The sequence below is a fragment of the Strix uralensis genome, chromosome 11 (assembly GCF_047716275.1).
Source record: "Strix uralensis isolate ZFMK-TIS-50842 chromosome 11, bStrUra1, whole genome shotgun sequence".
Classification (NCBI taxonomy): Eukaryota; Metazoa; Chordata; class Aves; order Strigiformes; family Strigidae; genus Strix; species Strix uralensis.
Window position 1 is genome coordinate 18,418,155 of NC_133982.1, and position 18,076 is coordinate 18,436,230.

General features: G+C 44.8%; 1 protein-coding gene across 2 annotated transcripts in view; it reads right to left on the reverse strand.

Moving 5' to 3' along the window:
• NTRK3 (neurotrophic receptor tyrosine kinase 3) overlaps positions 1 to 18,076 on the reverse strand; it is a 216,315-nt gene that overhangs the window by 41,954 nt on the left and 156,285 nt on the right. For both annotated transcript variants that reach the window (XM_074880480.1, XM_074880483.1), the window contains exon 13: positions 747 to 877. In XM_074880480.1, the coding sequence (XP_074736581.1) occupies positions 747 to 877 (131 nt within the window). The remainder of the gene's footprint in view (positions 1 to 746; positions 878 to 18,076) is intronic.

An 18,076-nucleotide genomic window follows, 5' to 3' on the forward strand; every position in this document is an offset into this window, starting at 1 on the left:
TTCTTCCAAGGAGTTAAGAGGCACCAATTAACTCCCAGGGATTAGACTATGTGTGTCTGCCAATTGGTGCCACTTGAGAGGTGAGCACATTTCTGCACTGAGTGGTCTCCTCTGTTCAGAGCCACACTGATGGGGCACAGCTCACATGAGGACCCTCACAAAGAAGCAAACAGCACTGCATAAGCCAAGCTGAACTTTTGTTGGCTCAAAATCACCAGAACAGGAACGAACTGTGGCTACGCAAGCAAGAGCTGAGTGGAGCCGAGCTGAGTTGCTTTGCCCATCTTGCAGCAAATTGATCCCAGAAAATTGGTCAGTCGTGCTTAGCTTTTAAATGCTCATTTTTGCCGAGGTCCTTTTTTGTTTCAGCGTCTGCATGTTCCACAAAGAGATAAAATCCAGAAAAAGAAGGGCCCCACTCCCTCGTGGAGGGAAGGTGGACTCCACACTGCGCTGCTGCAGCTGCACAGGAGCTTACAGCTTCCAGACCAGCTTCTCCTCCCCGTCTGTCTCCTGGCCACGTCAGCAGGAAGAGAGACTTTGGCATTGGTGAGAATAGACGACCTTGAAGCGAAACACTGAAACTTTGTGTGACTAAGTGGATTTACCGCAATCTCCGGCATCAGATAAATCTCTGCCCCTGGCCCCCAGCCCTCCCCTGCTTCCCTTTCCCACGCAGGCTCATCCAGACTCACTTTGCCAGCCAGCCCCTGCCCTATTCTCTGCCCTTCACCCTTGGGATTTACCTTCACTGCCACCAGCATTTTGTCGTTAGTGGGGCTGAGGTTGTAACACTCGGCCAAGAACACCTTCCCAAAGGCACCTTCTCCCAGCTCCCTCTTCAAAACGATGTCTCTCCTCTTAATATGCTGGACATCTGTTGGAGGGAGGGGAGGAAGAGGGAGAGGGTTGAGGGAAGAATGAATCAGGGTTAATTCAGGGAATGGAAAACAACTAATTCAATTTTCTAGCAAGCTGCAAAGGATCTGAAATTGCTTTGTAAAAATATCTACAGGGATCTTTTTACCCACCCACGGAACACAGCCATCTCTGGGATGGAGCTAGTCTCATGCAAAACATCTGTGAGGAAAGTATTTGAGGTTTATCATGTTCTCACTACAAGCTTGCGGAAAGCTTGTCCTCAGGGAGAAGAACCTTTGGGGCAAAGTGTCTTACAAAGACCTGAATCTCTTTGGAATGATCCTGGAAATAATTCATCTCTTGTGAGGCGTAGCAAAAGTCGCATACTTCCTATGCCAGGCCAGGTGAGATTAGAAGGTCCTGCTGAGTTTTACATTTCAATTGGGATCAGTTTAAACCCAAACTCGGACAGATTTTTGAGGCCGAACCTTGTCAAGTCAAAGTGTTCCCAAGGGGAGGACAACTGACCCCAATGCACCTTAGGGCACGAGCAGGAGCTGGTTGGAAGTGCCGAGCACTGCCCTGCCACATGACCCTGACCCTGCAGCCATGTCCTACTCGACTGTTACCTCAGACACAAGGTCATCCCAGGATAAAGTCACTGGCACAATAGACAAACTAAACCCATTAGTTTTAATGATCCTTTCCACTGACATTTAGGACGGCAAGGACTGATGGAGAATAGCAACCAAGGTTTCAGGAAGAATCAAAAGAGCAATAGCTATTAATTTAACAGAGGTACAGAGGCCTGTGAAGACTGGTCTGCTCAGCTAACAGGGTCATTCATAAGGGCTAGAGCTACCCAAGTACTAGGCACCTACAAGGGTAGATAAGCAACCAGCAGGATATCCACAAATGCTGCATCATGATTAAATGTCACTAGTTGCTGGGAGAGCTTGGGGATATCCATACACATCTTGGGGACAACACTAGGGCACAACTATTTGCTGCCAAACCTCTAAGCACCTTTCTGGCATCACAGCACCCATACAACTCCTCTGGCAATACAAAGAGGCTTTTTTTAGTGTCTGGAATGAACTGTGGAAACAGCTAGAGATGCACAGTCACCATAGCATTTTCTGGAGGCACTATACCCAAAACTTTGTCTCTCCAAACTGCCTTCACTGGAGCTTACTGCCTCCCTCGAGAACTGTGGTAGCACAGACCACCCCCAGCTTCAGCCTGATGGCCATGGCAGGACAGGGAGAGCTACACACTCTTCTCCAGTGCTTGGTGAGCAAATGTTGATGCATTAGAGGTCTCCTGAAGCAGAGGCATTAGATGGGACAGTGCCCTCTTTCCGCCCCTACCCTGGGGCATTCATAACTTGGTCCTGCATCTGTTTGCTCACAAACAGGACTGCTTTTGAATTTACTCCATCTCTTCCATGTGCCGCATGTCCAGCTATGCACCCCTTAGCTCAGATGCATTGGGGCACTGCAGATGCAGGAGGTGGATGTGACTAACACCGGGTTTCAGACTGGCTGCAGGGAAACATCACTAAGAGCGATCGCAGTCTGTCACTAGCTCCTACCACCCAGGTGCCCGAGTAGGCACCCATAGAGACCCGAGGGAGCACATGCCCCACAACAGCATAGGTACCACTTAATGCATCAAAAAGTCAATGGATTGGAAGACTAACACCCTAATGGCTTTCATACAATTAAGCTTTTTAATTAGAAGCTCACAGGTGGGTTTAAGGAGCTGCCGTCTCTGGCCCTTTTGCTTGTTTGGGAAGATGGATGCTGTGAGATTGTATAAGCAATGGGCCTTGTAATGAACGATGCCTCTATAGAGAATTCCCATTGACCTTTCCATTAATTGTTCAATCAACTGAAAACTGTTAGTTACCAATATTAATAATATTGGTAACATTAAGGGACAGAATGGTAGGCACATCCAAAATTACTTTGATTTTAAATATGAAGTGACAGTCAGGGAGAACAAATCACATGTGGACTTTGCCTTCTCCACCTGGCTTAGTTGAGTGTTTAAGGAGTACCCTGAGAAATCTGAAATATTACGTGTTGAAATGTTAAGTGATGCACTTGGGTGAGGAAAGTCCTAATCTAAGAAAAGCTCAAATGACACCAATTTACTTAACAGAGTAGAGGAAAAGGGTTTTTTCCTCTTTCTCTTGGCAAGCATTTCTATAGCACTCATCACTACAGTACCTAGGATTTACTGTATTGACAAACCATGTATTTGCATTCTTGGTCTCCTGAATAGCAGCAGTCAAGAAAGCTGCGGGGAAATGGTCTTGTATTAAGAGGAGCCCAAGGACACTTTAAAAAACTCAGAATCCCAACAGAAATGTATCAATTGCAATCTGATTGCCCCATTTCATGTGAGATAATGTTTAAAAAGAAACTGTCTCACAATAACCAGCAATACTATTTGAGATTATTTACACTTCTGATGAGTAAGTGGTAACACCATGAGAACAGAAATAAACCTCTCTTTCTGAACTCCCCAGGGTCTTGCTCAAAATTTCCAGCTCCCTATTTTTCTTCCCAACAACATCTTAATAAATGATCAGACATTTGTGAGAGCCAGCATCCAGACTGTGTAATTATGTCTACATTATTTAAATAATATCCCATCTGTCTTCAAGACCAGATTTTGCAGCAAATTGTTAGGGTCACCTGAGAAGCTTCAGGAAAAATCTATATGAAGAATTAAAGGAGATATTGTGGCAGGCGGAGTTGTACTGAGGGAGGAGCAATCCTTTTGAGGTAGTGGACTCACGTAGCACTGCTGGATTTAAAGTAAACTTGGATGGTTATGAAAAAAGGGTTCATGAAGTTAAGCAGTTTGACAGCAACTGGGCAATCTTAATGTAGATTCAGAAAAGTACTTTTACTGATCACAAATTCTCTCAACCTTGAATGGCCATAAATTTGACTTCATAGTATTTTAGGCACAAATGGAATAATAAGTGAGTTATAATAAATTGCTTTTTCACATGCTATAGGCCTAAAATACTGAAGTTTACATCAAATTCTTCCATTCACAGTGAGATCAGCACTATGATTAATTCTACATTACTATTAAATATGGGCTTTAAACATAAAGCAATGACAAACTGCCCTGGCACTGTGCAAATGGCTGTGTTATTGTGCTAACCTTGCATCTCTTTGCTCGTCTGTCCTGGCTGTAACTCATAAGGAAGGCCGAGTAGCCATGAAAGATGCTGTGCTGCAAGGGCACCTGGGAGGTTCATCTGCATAAATCTGTTTACCTCCTCCTGGAGAATGCTGAGCCCTGTCTGATAAACAGCTGGTGTTTATTTGTTTTAGGCAGGCAGTGGTGTGCTAATCTGTCTCGGCTGTGTTGCAGTCAGCCCTGCCGACAAGGTGTATGCAAACTGTCTTCCCATAAGTACCACTCTCTTTGTTTTTTTCTCCCCCCTGTACCATTAACTTATAAAAACAAGCCAACAAGACGATTCAAAAGAAGAACCTATGCAGGAGCCACAGCAAGACCTGACAGGAAAATAAGCAGACTTGACAGCATGATGGGAACTCATTCAAGGCTGTGCTGTATCTACAGGAAGGATGTGAGCGCACAACACAGAAGTAATTCCAGTTTTAAATAAAACATCTTGCAATCCTTGTTTTGGGATTACTATGTTGCTGCATGACACGGAAGGAGAGTTGGGCACATCCCCCACCTTCTTTCTTGTCCATCAAGATTTAATGCATGGAGAACCTGTTTCAAGCTCTTGCCTTCACTGTTGTTCCACATAACACATGAATCACATCATAAAACACCCAACCTGCAGCTGGTTGGAAATGCCCCATGACTTCAGTTCAATGATGGTAGCAGGTGGGTAAGATAGAGCATTAACAAGAGTAAGAGTAAGTCTGGGACACTGCACTCACCTTTACAAACTGCCTCCAGAGCAGAAAGCTTTCCTTTTCTCTGGAAGAGCAAAGGCAGAAGGGTTGCGGCTTTGGATCTGTAATGGGATCTTACCTAACCTCCTCTGAACCTTTTGCAGGATGGCTGGCTTGATCTGTGCTTAAAGTGCACTCAGTCAGAAAAGTGTCTGTCTAAAAACAGCAACTTCTTCCACCCCATATTCACTCCCACGTGTCCCTTAGTCATGTCTGCTTCTTTCCTCGACACAAACATATTCTAGTTTGCTAACCTTGCAAACCCAGCACAGCCATGGGATATAGGGGAAGAAGAGGAGAGAACAAGATTAATTCTGCTTTTCTCATACATCAATCTACCGTGTCCTGATGGGTCACTTCTGCACTGGCCCCTGGGTTTGAGCCTGGAAAAGCCAGAACTTTTTCGCTTAAATCACTGATTCAATGACTCTTCACCCATCTTTTACACTCATATTGCAGAATCTCTCTTGCTTGTGACGAGGTCCAAGGCAAAACGACCCCAACTCAACCTCCAGATCCCAGGTAGAGCATATAGAGCTGGTAACAGACTGTGTGTAGTGAAAACACCCTTTTTCTAATAACCACCACATTTCAATCACATGAGCAGAAATCAGGAAGCTGCATGGGTACATTTCATGAATCTAATTTTCCAATTATTGTCTCATTTCCAAATCAGTCCTGGGGGTCAGATGAAGAAGAGAAGGGTTGAATGACACTGCAAATTCTGCATTTCAGATTCCCATCACAGCCGGCATCCTTAAAACTGTGGTTTGATAATACTCTTGAAACCTGGATGCACATGATTGTATTTGGACACAGATGACTACAGTGGGAGGTAAATGGACAAATCAAACTCCAAACAGAGTAAACCATGAGCAGTGCCAGTACTGAAGTTACAACAAAATGCAAAACTACATCTTATGCTGGATCATTTACACCAGATCTGAAATTAATTCCTCACATCTCCTCCTTTCAAACTCCCAAACAGTGGTCTGTCTGGTTGCTGTATTTCTAGTGGGTTTCCTGTGCTTGGACTCTTAATCCATAAACAACATGTAGCTCACTGGGGAAACAGAGCAAAATTATAGAAATTTCTCCTTTTACTTTTGCCACCTCTTTATCAGCAGCTTTCTCTTCTAGCCTAGAAAAGACCAATATCAATTTTCTATCTGTTTCTTCTCCTCCACACACGTGACCCTGTTTTCCCTAGGGGTAGGTAGGTCCTTTTCTGCACCTCTCCATCACCAGCTCCTTCCTCCCTCCCTTGGATTTTTCACGTCATGGCATTTCTTCTCTCTTTTTCTTCATATTTCTTGCCCTTCTTGCTGTTCAATCCCTGCTTTAAAACTGAATACTTTTAGCTGTGTTTCTAGGGTATCCTGATTTGAATCTGATCCTGGGCTTTTTGTGGTAATGGCCTTGATTTTCATAAGCTTCTAAAACCTCATTTGCATCAACAGCACTTTATAAATGATAACAACAATGACATTTTTCAGTAGTGGCTGAGTCATTTGCTGTAACAACTAATTTATGCCAAAGAATTGTCTCTTTTTTCTTCATACATAAGTTGTCCACAAAAAGGTAGCAAAGTTCTCAGTTAGTCAATATGATTCATTCACTTCTTTCTTGACTCACTGCTAAAATAATTCTTGTCAATAAACCCTGCATAGCTTCCCTGTTCCATGACAATTAAAATCAAATAAACAAAGCTTTACAATTTACACTGGAAATCTTGTTATTAAGACATGTAACTACGAAACAGAGTGCCTTTCATGTCAGGCAGTCAATTGCAACCTGGATGTCAACCAAACATGTCGATGAGTTACCCAATGTACCTGATCAGAGCAAAGTGTGCAGATCAGGTAGGACCGGATCTAAAAGCCTTGCCGCTGGAGGGCTGATAAGTCATTCTCTCACAGACTTGTCTCATAGTGAGAGAAGATAATGCATAGGCTAGCTGCACAGAGTCTGAGTCTCCCTCCTGGCCTGGTGCAAATCCATCAAAGTCAATGAAGGATATTGATTTCAATCGTGGACTGCTGTGAAGTACACGTAAACAAAGGGAAAATCAGTTCCACATCATTTAAAAAAATGGAGCCGTAAACAGGCTCTTTCTTATCTCTGTATGGACCCCAAGTAGGTAGCCCTCCACTTCTGGTGGCTTCTCTCCCAGCTCTAACATGAGCCACCTCTGGAAAAAGACCCAGATACATATTTCGGCAGCTCAGTGCTGTGACCAGACATCGGTTGTTTGCCAAGTTCCTCTGGTAAGGCACCCTTCAAGGACTCAAATTCAAAAGAGTCATGATTATAAGCACCAAGCAGTTCTGACAGTCCTTTCAAAAGGACCCCAAATCACAGAGGTTTATGTAAAACATATCTGAATCTCCGGGAAGTTGGTGGAGCAGGCACAGTCCTTGGCTGAGCCACCTGGGCTCCAAAACATGAGTGCACCAAGGTCCTTCCCACCCCCTTCTTTGCAAGCCCTGTGGACAAGACCACCTTGCTCAGACCTTTTTCTTCACTTTGGGGGCAGTATTTCAATCTTATTAATTCTACTTAACAGCTCTCATAGCCATTTCTGTGTGTCCTAACAGCAAAAATATATATATAGACTTTCTCACATCTTCCATCCATCTCTTCTTTGGCCTTGATGGAAACAACCTGAAATATGAAGGATGCTCTCCAGCAAACCAATATATGTCATTGGCTTCACAGCCTCTCTTCAGACTGTTTCTCATGTCTTGTACCTTACCAAGATGCTGGCAACTTGCTTCCAGGCAGCCCCTGGTGCCTGACTATATATTACAGTATTAAACTGTTGTGATCATATTATTTCATAAAGACCTTAAAAGACAGCTACTTTATGTTTCTGCAGTTCTCTGCATTTTCTTACCATCCCCTTCATTGCTTGGGAGCAGCCACAAGTCACGAGTGCAGATCCCAGACATGAAAGGAGGCATTATTGCCCAGCTGACCTAGCAGACCCTGAGCTATTGCACTACATGCTGCTAAATGGACCTTGGTAAAAAATAGCAGGCCTTGGCGCATTAAGCTGGACAATCTGGGCCAAAAAAAATTATCCAGGAATACTGATCTGCACCAGGAGCTGACGTTCAGTGTAATCAAGCTCAAGAAAACAGGAGAACAGAAGAGCAACCTCTGCAAGCCAGATCTCTGATGCTTTGAAAATACTTTACATCCACCACTTCCAAACATACTAGCAATCAGAACATCATCAGCTTCTCTGGCTTTTGCTGTTGCAATAGCAGGTAGAGAGGAAGCCCCGACCCAAAGGGCTGCCCTTCAGTCATCAGCTAACTCCAGCCAGCCTCAATTCAAGGGAGAGACGTGTTTCTGCAGAACAGCCCTCTCGCTCCACAGAGTGATTTGATTAGCGGCACAGAGCGACTGGATTAGCACCCGCTGAGCTGCCGTAACTTGAGCTGCTGCATCTCTGCTGCAGCACCAGCTCCAACCACCAACAACGACAGACTACATGTACAATGCTCTCAGAGCTAAAGGTAAGTGTAAAGGGAGCATGTGTGCGTGTGTGTAAAGGAGCTGACAGAAAGGCAAAGCACAATCACACCTTAAACCAACCACTCATCAGATGCAAGCCCAGACCCTGCCAGACTCCCTCACCACATCACACTGAAAACTATTTGGAAGCAGGTGACATTACCTAGTGTGACATATCTGCAAAGTTTAAACCCAAACCAAAGCAAACTCTCATTTTCTTCATGAAAAAATTCCAAAAAAATAATATTAGAATGCATTTGGCACCACTCCACAAACATGTTTAAGCAAAAAATTCTGTCCCAGTTTAAACCACCTGACACTCCTATAAAAACAAAATATGATTTCAAGCTCTTCTCATCTATTTCAGTCCCGTAAATCTGAGTACTAACCACTTAGTTGTTATTTTATAAAGAGAGAAATATAAAGTGCCCCATGGCTACTGGGTGCTGAGCAGTCTCAGCTGGGATGCACAACACTGCATGGTCCTGCAGCAGCACAGCCATCCCAGGGAGATCCTCAAATAAAGAGGCTGCAGCAAGATGAAGGCTCCCGTGCATCACCCCCAGAAAACATTTGACAATGACTACAGCAACAACAAGATGAAGTCTCCAGCACACCTAGGCCTTGCACTGCAGCAGGCTGTTGCCTTTAAGACAATATCCACCTCCTCTTTCTGAAGATTTGCAACTTACTGAAATTACTCAAGCAAGAGCTCATCATATCAACAGAACCCTTCCTTGATCCAACAAGGTAAATCCCTTCACCTGTGCTCTTGTCAATGGTTAAAATGTCCACTAGTATGGAGACCTGGAAGACTTCACAAAAGAAATCTAATACTCGCAAGGCTCTCTGCAGCCACAGGCATCGGGGTTAGGGAGCAGACACGCAGCTATAAACAAGTTTTCAGTTGTGCCCTACCCAGTTACTGCATCTGCCCAACCTGCTTGTGCCCCAGGCACATGTCAAGATCCCCTCAGGTTAGGACAGACACTCTGGTCTCTCTTGCTGCTGTCATCTCTACAAAGTCTGGGTAGAGGTTCACCCCGTGCCTGCCCTTGCCTCTCTATGCACCATATCCTCCTCAGCTGGCTCCCAGGGAAACTGAAACACTGCTGATGGGAACAAAATCTTATTAACATTTCAGACAAAAGACTTAAAAACTGACCAATGATTCCCATTATCACCTGCACCTTCTCAAAAAACTTCTGGCTGACATTAGACTGAAAAGACAAACTGCCTCTCCAGCTTCAGCAGTTTGTCTCCTTAGACATCCAGCACCATCTTCACATCCCGAGGGGATGCTCAGGCTCTGCTTTTTGTATACAAGGGTTAACTGCACAGCTGGGTTCTTCTGAGGAGGAAGACTAAGCCCATCAGGAGACAGGTAGAGGAGACAGGTGGAGTGGGCTGCAGAGGTTTTGCATTGGGCGAAACACCCAAGAGCCCCATGACCACATATCATTGAAGGGACCTTACACAAAGCATCATCCTCACCAACTCACTGGTACACTCCAGCAGCTCTTGGAAACAGAGACTGGAATTCTTGGCAGGGTGGGAGGAAAAAGGAAAGAGAGAGGGGAAAGGGAATCTTTCTGGTGAATGTGTTTTCTTTCCACCAGCCAGGCCCCTAGGTCCCCTGCTGCCAAAGCACTCAGAATAAAACATTAATTCAATACCACACATTTAATTACACATTATTTGAAAGTGAATTTATTTAACAGAGGAAAATAGTCTTCAGAGAGCATCTGCCTCCCTCAGACTCATGCGTCTGTAGGGATGGGGCTTGGAGAGGAGATAGGAGGAATAATGGTTTGTTTTACATCAGCAGCTATTGCTGTTCAGTTCATCCCTTCAAAAGGGGAGATTTTAAAGAGATAGAGTTGTGTTTTGCAGGAACTTACCGGCTGATTTGATTTTCCAGCTAGTTTTCACTTGATTGGAAAACGCTGCTGCTGACAGATATCACTTGTCTTTCTTTTTTATTATTTTTCTGAGGAAAGGGAGGGATTACTGGTGGAGGGATGGAGGAGGATTGGCTGCCCCTCAAGGGACCACGCAGTAGTCAGATTTCAGACTTAAGGCTTTAACAACGCAGTAATCAGACACTTAACAGCATCCTATTGCAGAGATGGATAATCACAAGAAAGCTGGAAGCGACTGGGTCTCAGCAGCAGCCTTGCAACTTTGAGACTGTCTCCCAGCAGGAACGCAGAGGCTTACCTTCTGCCCTCAAGGTTTCAGAGGCTCTTGGCTATCAGGTCCCCCAGCCTGCGAGTTCACTGCCATGGCTCTGCCTGCTCCAGTGGGGCCAGAAGCCCGGCAGAACCTGCTTTCAGACAGAGTTGAGCCTCACATTTCCCCAGTCAAAGCTGCACTGCAGAGAGATGGGGACTCCAGTACCTGGCACAGGCAGCAGCCCCTCCTTGGCTGTGTGTGAATCATGCTGAGCTGCTGCAAGGCCAGAAAAGAGCTGTTGGGTCCTATGTAGGAAGGAGTTTGCTCTCGGTAAACTCAGACTGAGGTTCCGCCTTTGCTGTCCTCTGGGTTTTGGCATCTCTGCAACATCCCAGCAGGAGGATATCACTCAGGGCTGGGTTAACTGGCTCAAGCCACAATATGAACTTTTGTCCCAACCCTCATCCCTACACTGGGTCTTCCTCACACTCCTTAATCTGGGAGCAGCACCAAAAAAATCCCTCATCTTTGCAACAGCCTTGATTAGACTGCAGTCCCCACCTGGAGTGACAGGCAGACATGAAAGTGTGCCATGCATCACCGCTGCTAGCACCCAGCGCTCCCTCCAAGAGGTGACAGGAGAGCTCAGCCCAGGTAGTACTTACCATCACAGCAGGGTACATCTCTGACCAACAGACAGCCCACGACCCTTTTTGGCCTCACCAGCCAGATTCTGCTGGTGCCATCCTGGTCCCAGCAGTCAATCTCAGAGTCATGCTGCAGTTTGTTTTGCACACCACAGTAGATATTGCAGCACTGGGTTCAGGTCACAATGGTAAGATTTTCCTTGCAATTTTGAGGATTTAGGGGGTTTTGATCCTACTGTTTCAATGTTGTTCAGTTTCTGCTTTAAGGAATCTAGCCACAGGCGTATGCTGCTTCTGCCTAGTCAGACTCTGCTGTCATTGTCTTCCTAAGAGCTTCTGATCTTAATGTGCCCCCACCATAAATGTTAAAAAATTCTGGTTATACTGAATATGTTCTGGAGACTATGTGACTGTTCGAAGGGTGTCATTAAAGAAAGAGGTATGATTTGGAAGTGGTTTGAGCACTGATCCACAGCTGTAGTCCCTGGTGCAGAACCCACTCTGAACAGAGTAAGAACTGGCTCCAAAGTTAGGTTCAAACTGAAGAAGTATTTTTAGAAGCATGGTTCTCTCCAGATGTGAAAGTGTGAAAAGACTTACAGAAAAATCTGTTGTGACAGAATTTCTGGACCATCTCAAAGCAGGAAATTTAGTGAGAGGGCCTGGTCTTCTACATTTTCCAGCCAGAGCTTCAGGCAGGTTGGAAATGCTTCTAATTGTTGCCAGTCTCACCATCATCACAAATGGAAAAGGACAATTTTGGACAAAACATAGCATCTTCTGCTTTTTTTTTCTTTTCTTGTGTTTCTAGGATATCTAGGTACCTATGTCTTTTCTTGCCCTATGCTTTCTCCTACCAGCTTTCTTTGGTGGTCATTACATGAATGGCTAATGAAGCCAAACTCATAGAACAAGAAAATTCCAGAGGTGAGGCCATACGGAGTGAAAACATGAGGTGCTGAAAGACAGATCTCAGGCTCATGTTATGATTTCATTAGAAAGCCTTTCTTCAGTTTGCCCAATTTCCATCTCTCCCCTTACTTCCCACCACCCCCGACTCCCTTTCTTGCAGGACCAAGACAGGAGGCGCGCTTACGTCTATGGCTTGATGAGGTGTTCCCTCAGACTCATGTTTTCCTAACACTCCGAACGGACCTTGCTCTGTCTTTATTTCTGCCTGAGGTTTCCTTGGCTTTCTCCCTACTCCTTCTGTCTGCACAACCTCATCCCTTTTTTCATCTTGCTAACTTCTCCTGCAGAAGAAAACCCCTGAAGGAGGAGTAATGTGAGACAGCTCTGCATGCTGGGCTCTAAAATTACTGTGGTTTGGGTGGTTTCAGCAATTGTTATGAGGCAGCAAATTATGCAGAGAGGAATAAAGAGGACGGATCATACAAAGGAATTAGCTAATCTGATGGGAATAGCAGCTGGTCCTCATTTAGCTCTCCAGGTCTTTGCATAGTTGGGGCTTCCTGTACTCCTTTGGTCTATGCCTGAGTCACGAGCAGGATGCAATGAATATTGGACTGGTGATCCTGTGATGATTCACAAAAAACGAAATCCACCTTTCCTTCTCAGGTCCCCCTCACTGTTGAAAAATGAGCAGGGTAATGGCGGGGTGGCTCTATATGAGAGAAAGGAGCTCACCAGTACCCTGGGTCCACCCTGCAGAAGAAGACCTCTGAAAGGCAGCAGCTCAGCCATGCGTCAGCTCTGGAGCTGCTCCATAATGGGATCCGACTCATTTCACAGACACTGCCTGAGCGGAGGCACTGTCATGCCAACACCACCTTCCTCTCCTTGGCAGAAACAGAGCACTTCGAGGAGCAAGAAGTGAACCAGAAAAAGTTCTCCTTGGACAATGGTTTGGAAATCCCTTGTCACCAGGAGTTCAGGACTATTTAAGGAACCACATGCTCTTGTTAGGACACTGCCTTTCCTCCCCTGATGGTACTGCTTTATCGTATCCCCACTGAGTCCTGCCTTTATTATGATTATAAATGAGAATCCATCTTGGTTTATTGTCTCTGACACTCCCAGCGTGGTGAGAACATAGGGTAATAAAACACTGTATATTTGTCCATTTGTCTGTCTGTCATCTTTCAGCAATGTCTCATGCCATTATGAGCCAGATGGTTGGGGTGAATTTTCACAGAAAAACATTACAAACTTCACTGCATGCAAGAGGGGAAAAAAAAAATCCTAGTTTTCTCCTGTGGCAAAACATCAGTGGCTGCACCAGGGGAAAAATACCCAGTTAATTCTTCTTAAGGGCCCTGGTGAGACTTGAAAAAACATTCTGCAGTGCTGGTAGCCTCAGAAGACATGATTAATTGCAGATGGTGAAAAGGTGCATGTTCAGCTTTAACCGAACTATGTGTGAGGACTGGATGATTGCTAAGTTGGTATTCAAGACACATGGGGAAGGCAACCTACTAGGATCTTCAGCTACAAAAACAAGATTATATATATACTTTTATATATATCATATATGGCTTAACAGCTTAAATTTAAATGTGTATACTGAAGTTTTACAGCAAGAACATACTGCTAGTGGAAAGGACCAAAATGAGCAAGATTGCTGAGAAAGGAGGGAAAGGGAAATAATGTTTTGCAGTTAGCCGAGAATGCAGAGGCATAAAAAAGGACTTCCCAATGCTGACAATAGCAATTTGTAGATTAATATATGTGGGTGATGCTGCAGAGCACGGAGTGGGATGTAATGGTGGAAAGATCTCTGATATGCCATTAGCTGTTTCTCCTCACTAGCCTAGGACAGGTCTCACTTCATCAGAAAATGTCTTGAACAAGAGTATATATGTTGCTTTCCTGAGTTGTCTTAATTGGAGGGCCAGCATCAGATATTGGGATGGTAACATGGAAAAATCAGAGGCCAGTTTCCACTAATCTAATCCATCAGTCTGTCTGCAAATCCTGTTTCATTATTGCAATCTGAACTTGGAAAGTGACCCCAAATTCAGCTTGTATTATAAAGGTCACCTTGATGTCTTTTCTTTATCAATCAGAGTTTAAATCAAGTCCCTTAACCTTTTCCCAGGGCAGAGATTTTTTAAGCAGGTAATGGGCAAACCTACCCAGATCAATACCCAAGTGCAGATGAGCACCCAAAGTTCAAAACTTCACTCAGACTTCTTGCATTTACACAGCCAGGCTGCAATTCTTCTGCAAACGGAGCTCACATCAAGTCATCCAAGGTCTCCAGACTAGAATTGTAAAGAAAGTAGACAAAATTAAAAAATAATGAAGGAAAAAATAATTACCAAGCTGTTCAAAATCACATCTTCATTTCTGGAAGGAGTTCAATGAAGGAAAAGATTCTTATGCTGTCCAGCTTGCTTCATTTATCCTTTCTTCACAGATAGTGCTGTATCTCCATTGCATAAATTGCAGTCTCCTCACACCATGTCTCCTCCAGTGTGGGTACATTCCCAGTGCTGCTCATGGTATTGCAGAAGGGTGAAAAAGGTCCTCTTTCTCTCTCTGGCTCTCTTCTCTCACTTGGGATTCCTCTCTCAAACACCTCCTAAACCAGAAGAGGCACTAGGCACGTTTGGGACCTTGGCCGTAGTCAGCACTGGTGAAAAATCACTCATGTCCATGGTGTTACAGCAGGGATGACTCTGGCTCCTGTTTCCAGTGTTTCCTTGTGGATCGTTAGCAGACATTATGAAAAACACAGATGATTAAGACTGACTGAGGACACATCACTTTTAACCTCTTTCCAATTGGAAACACTTCTAGCTACAGCTCCTTTCTGTCTCATGGTTTTAGAACAGATTTCCATGCAGGCTCTTATTTTAAATCCTACACCAGTGCTTCTACTCCCAGTCATTAATCTCTGATGCTGGTCCTTGTCAAATACTTGCTGAAAATCTCAGTGTACTGTATCCACTGAATTTCCCTTATATATAGTGGCAGTTAGATCCTCAGGGAACACCAGCAGATTAGTTGAGTGTGACCTCCCACTACTTCAAGCCACATAAGTCTGGCCTTCACAGAGTGTTGCTTTTCCAGGTGTTCTCCCACAACATCCCTTAAAGTTTAAGAAGATTTCCAAGGATTTCCCAGAGCAAACATTAAACTTGCTGGCCTGTCTTTTGTCCCCATTATGTCCACCACCTTCCAACTCTCATCCATCTGCCCCATTTTAGACAGGCAATTTAAAATGTCAGTGAATAGCTTGTCAAGTCATGTGCATACCCACAGGTGTGTAAGTTATGGGATGTGCTCTCCATCTGTAGAGGATTCTCACCTTGTCCCATGCCCTTGAACAGCTGGCCACTGATATGGGGAGATCTTTCTCTTCATCCTCTATAAAGTTGGATGCAATTTTGGCAGATGAAAAATATTTAATAATCCTTCTCTCCTCTTATCGCTGATACAAGCTGGCTTTCGTTCTCTGTCATCAGTCTAAGTTCTCCATATAACACTCTGAAGATAAGCAATTTCTCCTCCGTAACCTCCGTACCAGCTCACAGTTCTCAAAACTCCAACCCCCCCCCCTTACTGTGAGGCCCGTTTCATTGTCTCTCAGAGATACTTATGTGCAAAAGGACCTTGCTGTCTGAAATACACCCTCAGCATTCCATATGGCTGTTGCTTTCTGTCCTGTTTACTCCTGCTTTCTTCCTCTTCCTCTCTCTTTTCACTGTGATACTTCAGCAGTGCTTCAGCACGGTCTCTATCTCTTGCTCAGACAGCCTGGTATACATCAGTCCTTTCATCCCTTCTTTTATTGTCTTTATTTTTACTGGACTGAATGTTTAGGGCAGGCATCCCAACTGTATCTTAAAGACCTGCATTAAAGCCCAGCCAGCTTTCTTCAACTCATTTTGCATTCCCTGTAAGCCTGCTCACCGAGAGGCCAGTGGTTTTGTACGCTGCCCTTTCTGCAGACCCTCCTCAGCACTTCAGCTCTGCAGGGAATATAATCACTGCATCCTAGATGCTCTTCAATTTCAAGTGTATTTATTACAGCTGCTCAATTTCCTTTAATCTGTCATTTCTCCTTCTCCTCCCCCCATGATTGCCGACTTTTCACTGAACTATAAGTGCACTGAAGGAGGCTTTTACCTCTGACCCTCGCTGCCCGCTCCAGCCCCATCCCTGCACTGACTCACGCTGGGTGCCTTGTGCACTGATTATCGCTTGTTACCCATGTGGCTTAACGAATGTGCCCAGCCCTTGCAAACAAGTGCAAATGTTGCAGACAGCACGCTCCCACTGGTGACCCCTCGGGACTAATTGAGGGAGAAAAGACAACACTTTCATGCACAAATTGCCAGTATCATCAGCACCGAGATGGAAATAAAGACCAAGAAATTCTCCCAGGCTTGTCTGAGAGAAGGAAACCTTAACGACAGAGAGTGCCTGTGTCTGCCAGAGCCTTGTAAAACAGCATATTTCTGGCAGGGTAGAACTATGTTTTTATGTAGGGGATGCATGTCCCTTTGGTGACAAGGTTAGGTGTAAAACCACAAGCATCCTTTTGGAGCTGGAGCTGAAACAGCCAGAGAAGCCCCAGCTGATATGAAAGACATCAAATGCCTTCCTGTATGTTAAGCTGTGTGAGCACGCACACACACCAAAGTTTAATTGGAGTATTAATGTATTAAAGCACTGACACAAACAAACAGGGACCACTTTCATAAGCTACAAAATCATTGAGTACATTGTAATTAGTTGGGCTTGTTAAACCACTTAATAAGCAATAGATAGCATGGGTCTGATGCCCCTGCGCCTTGGCTCAGTGGGAAAGACAGGCAAGTGCTTAAATATGAAATGAGTTCAGTTCTTAAGTGAACCCTTAAGAAATATAATTTAATTCCCTGTCATAGGGAACTTCTGCCCAGGGCAGACACAGCTGAAACCAGTGCCAGGGTCACAGGTTTCTCTTGGGGTCATTCTTCCCCTGGGGTCCTGCTCTCTGTCTGGCCATGCACTCCCACATTCTTCAGTATGAACTGCAGTAGCCTGGGGAAGGCAACACACTTGCCTCAGTTTCCCTTCCTGAAAAGGGCCTCCAAACTATACCCATAGCAAGTCTTATTGACTATTGATTGCAAAAGTGCTCTAAAAACCTTCAAACAGGACAGATACAGAAGAAGGGAAGCAACACAACAGGACAAAACACCATGCAGACAACATTTCTCAGTAGATCCCAAAGCTTTACAAACTCACTGTAGACTCATAGGAGTCCTTTCTCCTTTGCAATCCTGTCCTTTCAATTCACTGAACAATTTCACAGGAGCAATCTCATGCTTCAGCCTTGACTGGAAGGGGTTGGGGTGAAATGCATTTCCCTGTGCTTACCCAGACCCTTTATTTGGGTACCAAACCTGGAACCTGTTGGACTAGAGGCTGTATGAAGCTCCATAAGGATATGCCTAATTTCGTTAGAGAAGAGGAAATAGCTGCCACATGCTCACTCCATGACCAGGGAGCTCCCAGGCTGCATCTGGCAGTTTCCAAGGAGAGGTGGGAAGGGCTGGCACTGGGAGCATGGGGGAGAAAGCACCGTGCTGGGCACAGGGAGGATGTTACCTTTTCAAATGTTGGGCTTCTTTCCTTGTGACACCTCATCTCTTGGGTACTCTGGGGAGGAAATACCTGGTTTCTGAAACAGGTAACAGGAGCATGAAGCATATGGCTGTATCTTAGCATGCAGTATGTTGATTTGGATGGGGTAAGGAGAAGGGAATATATTCACATAACTCCATATGACACAGTGACGCCACCACAACTTTCACAAGCTCACAAAGTGGACCAAAGTAGTGAAAGCCGGGAAACCATCCAAAACACAGCCCAAAAGCTTTCTGACCTGTGAGTCATTATCTGGACTCATGCTGTGATCACCCTTTTCTCACACCCCGAGGAGTCCCAGGACAGGGG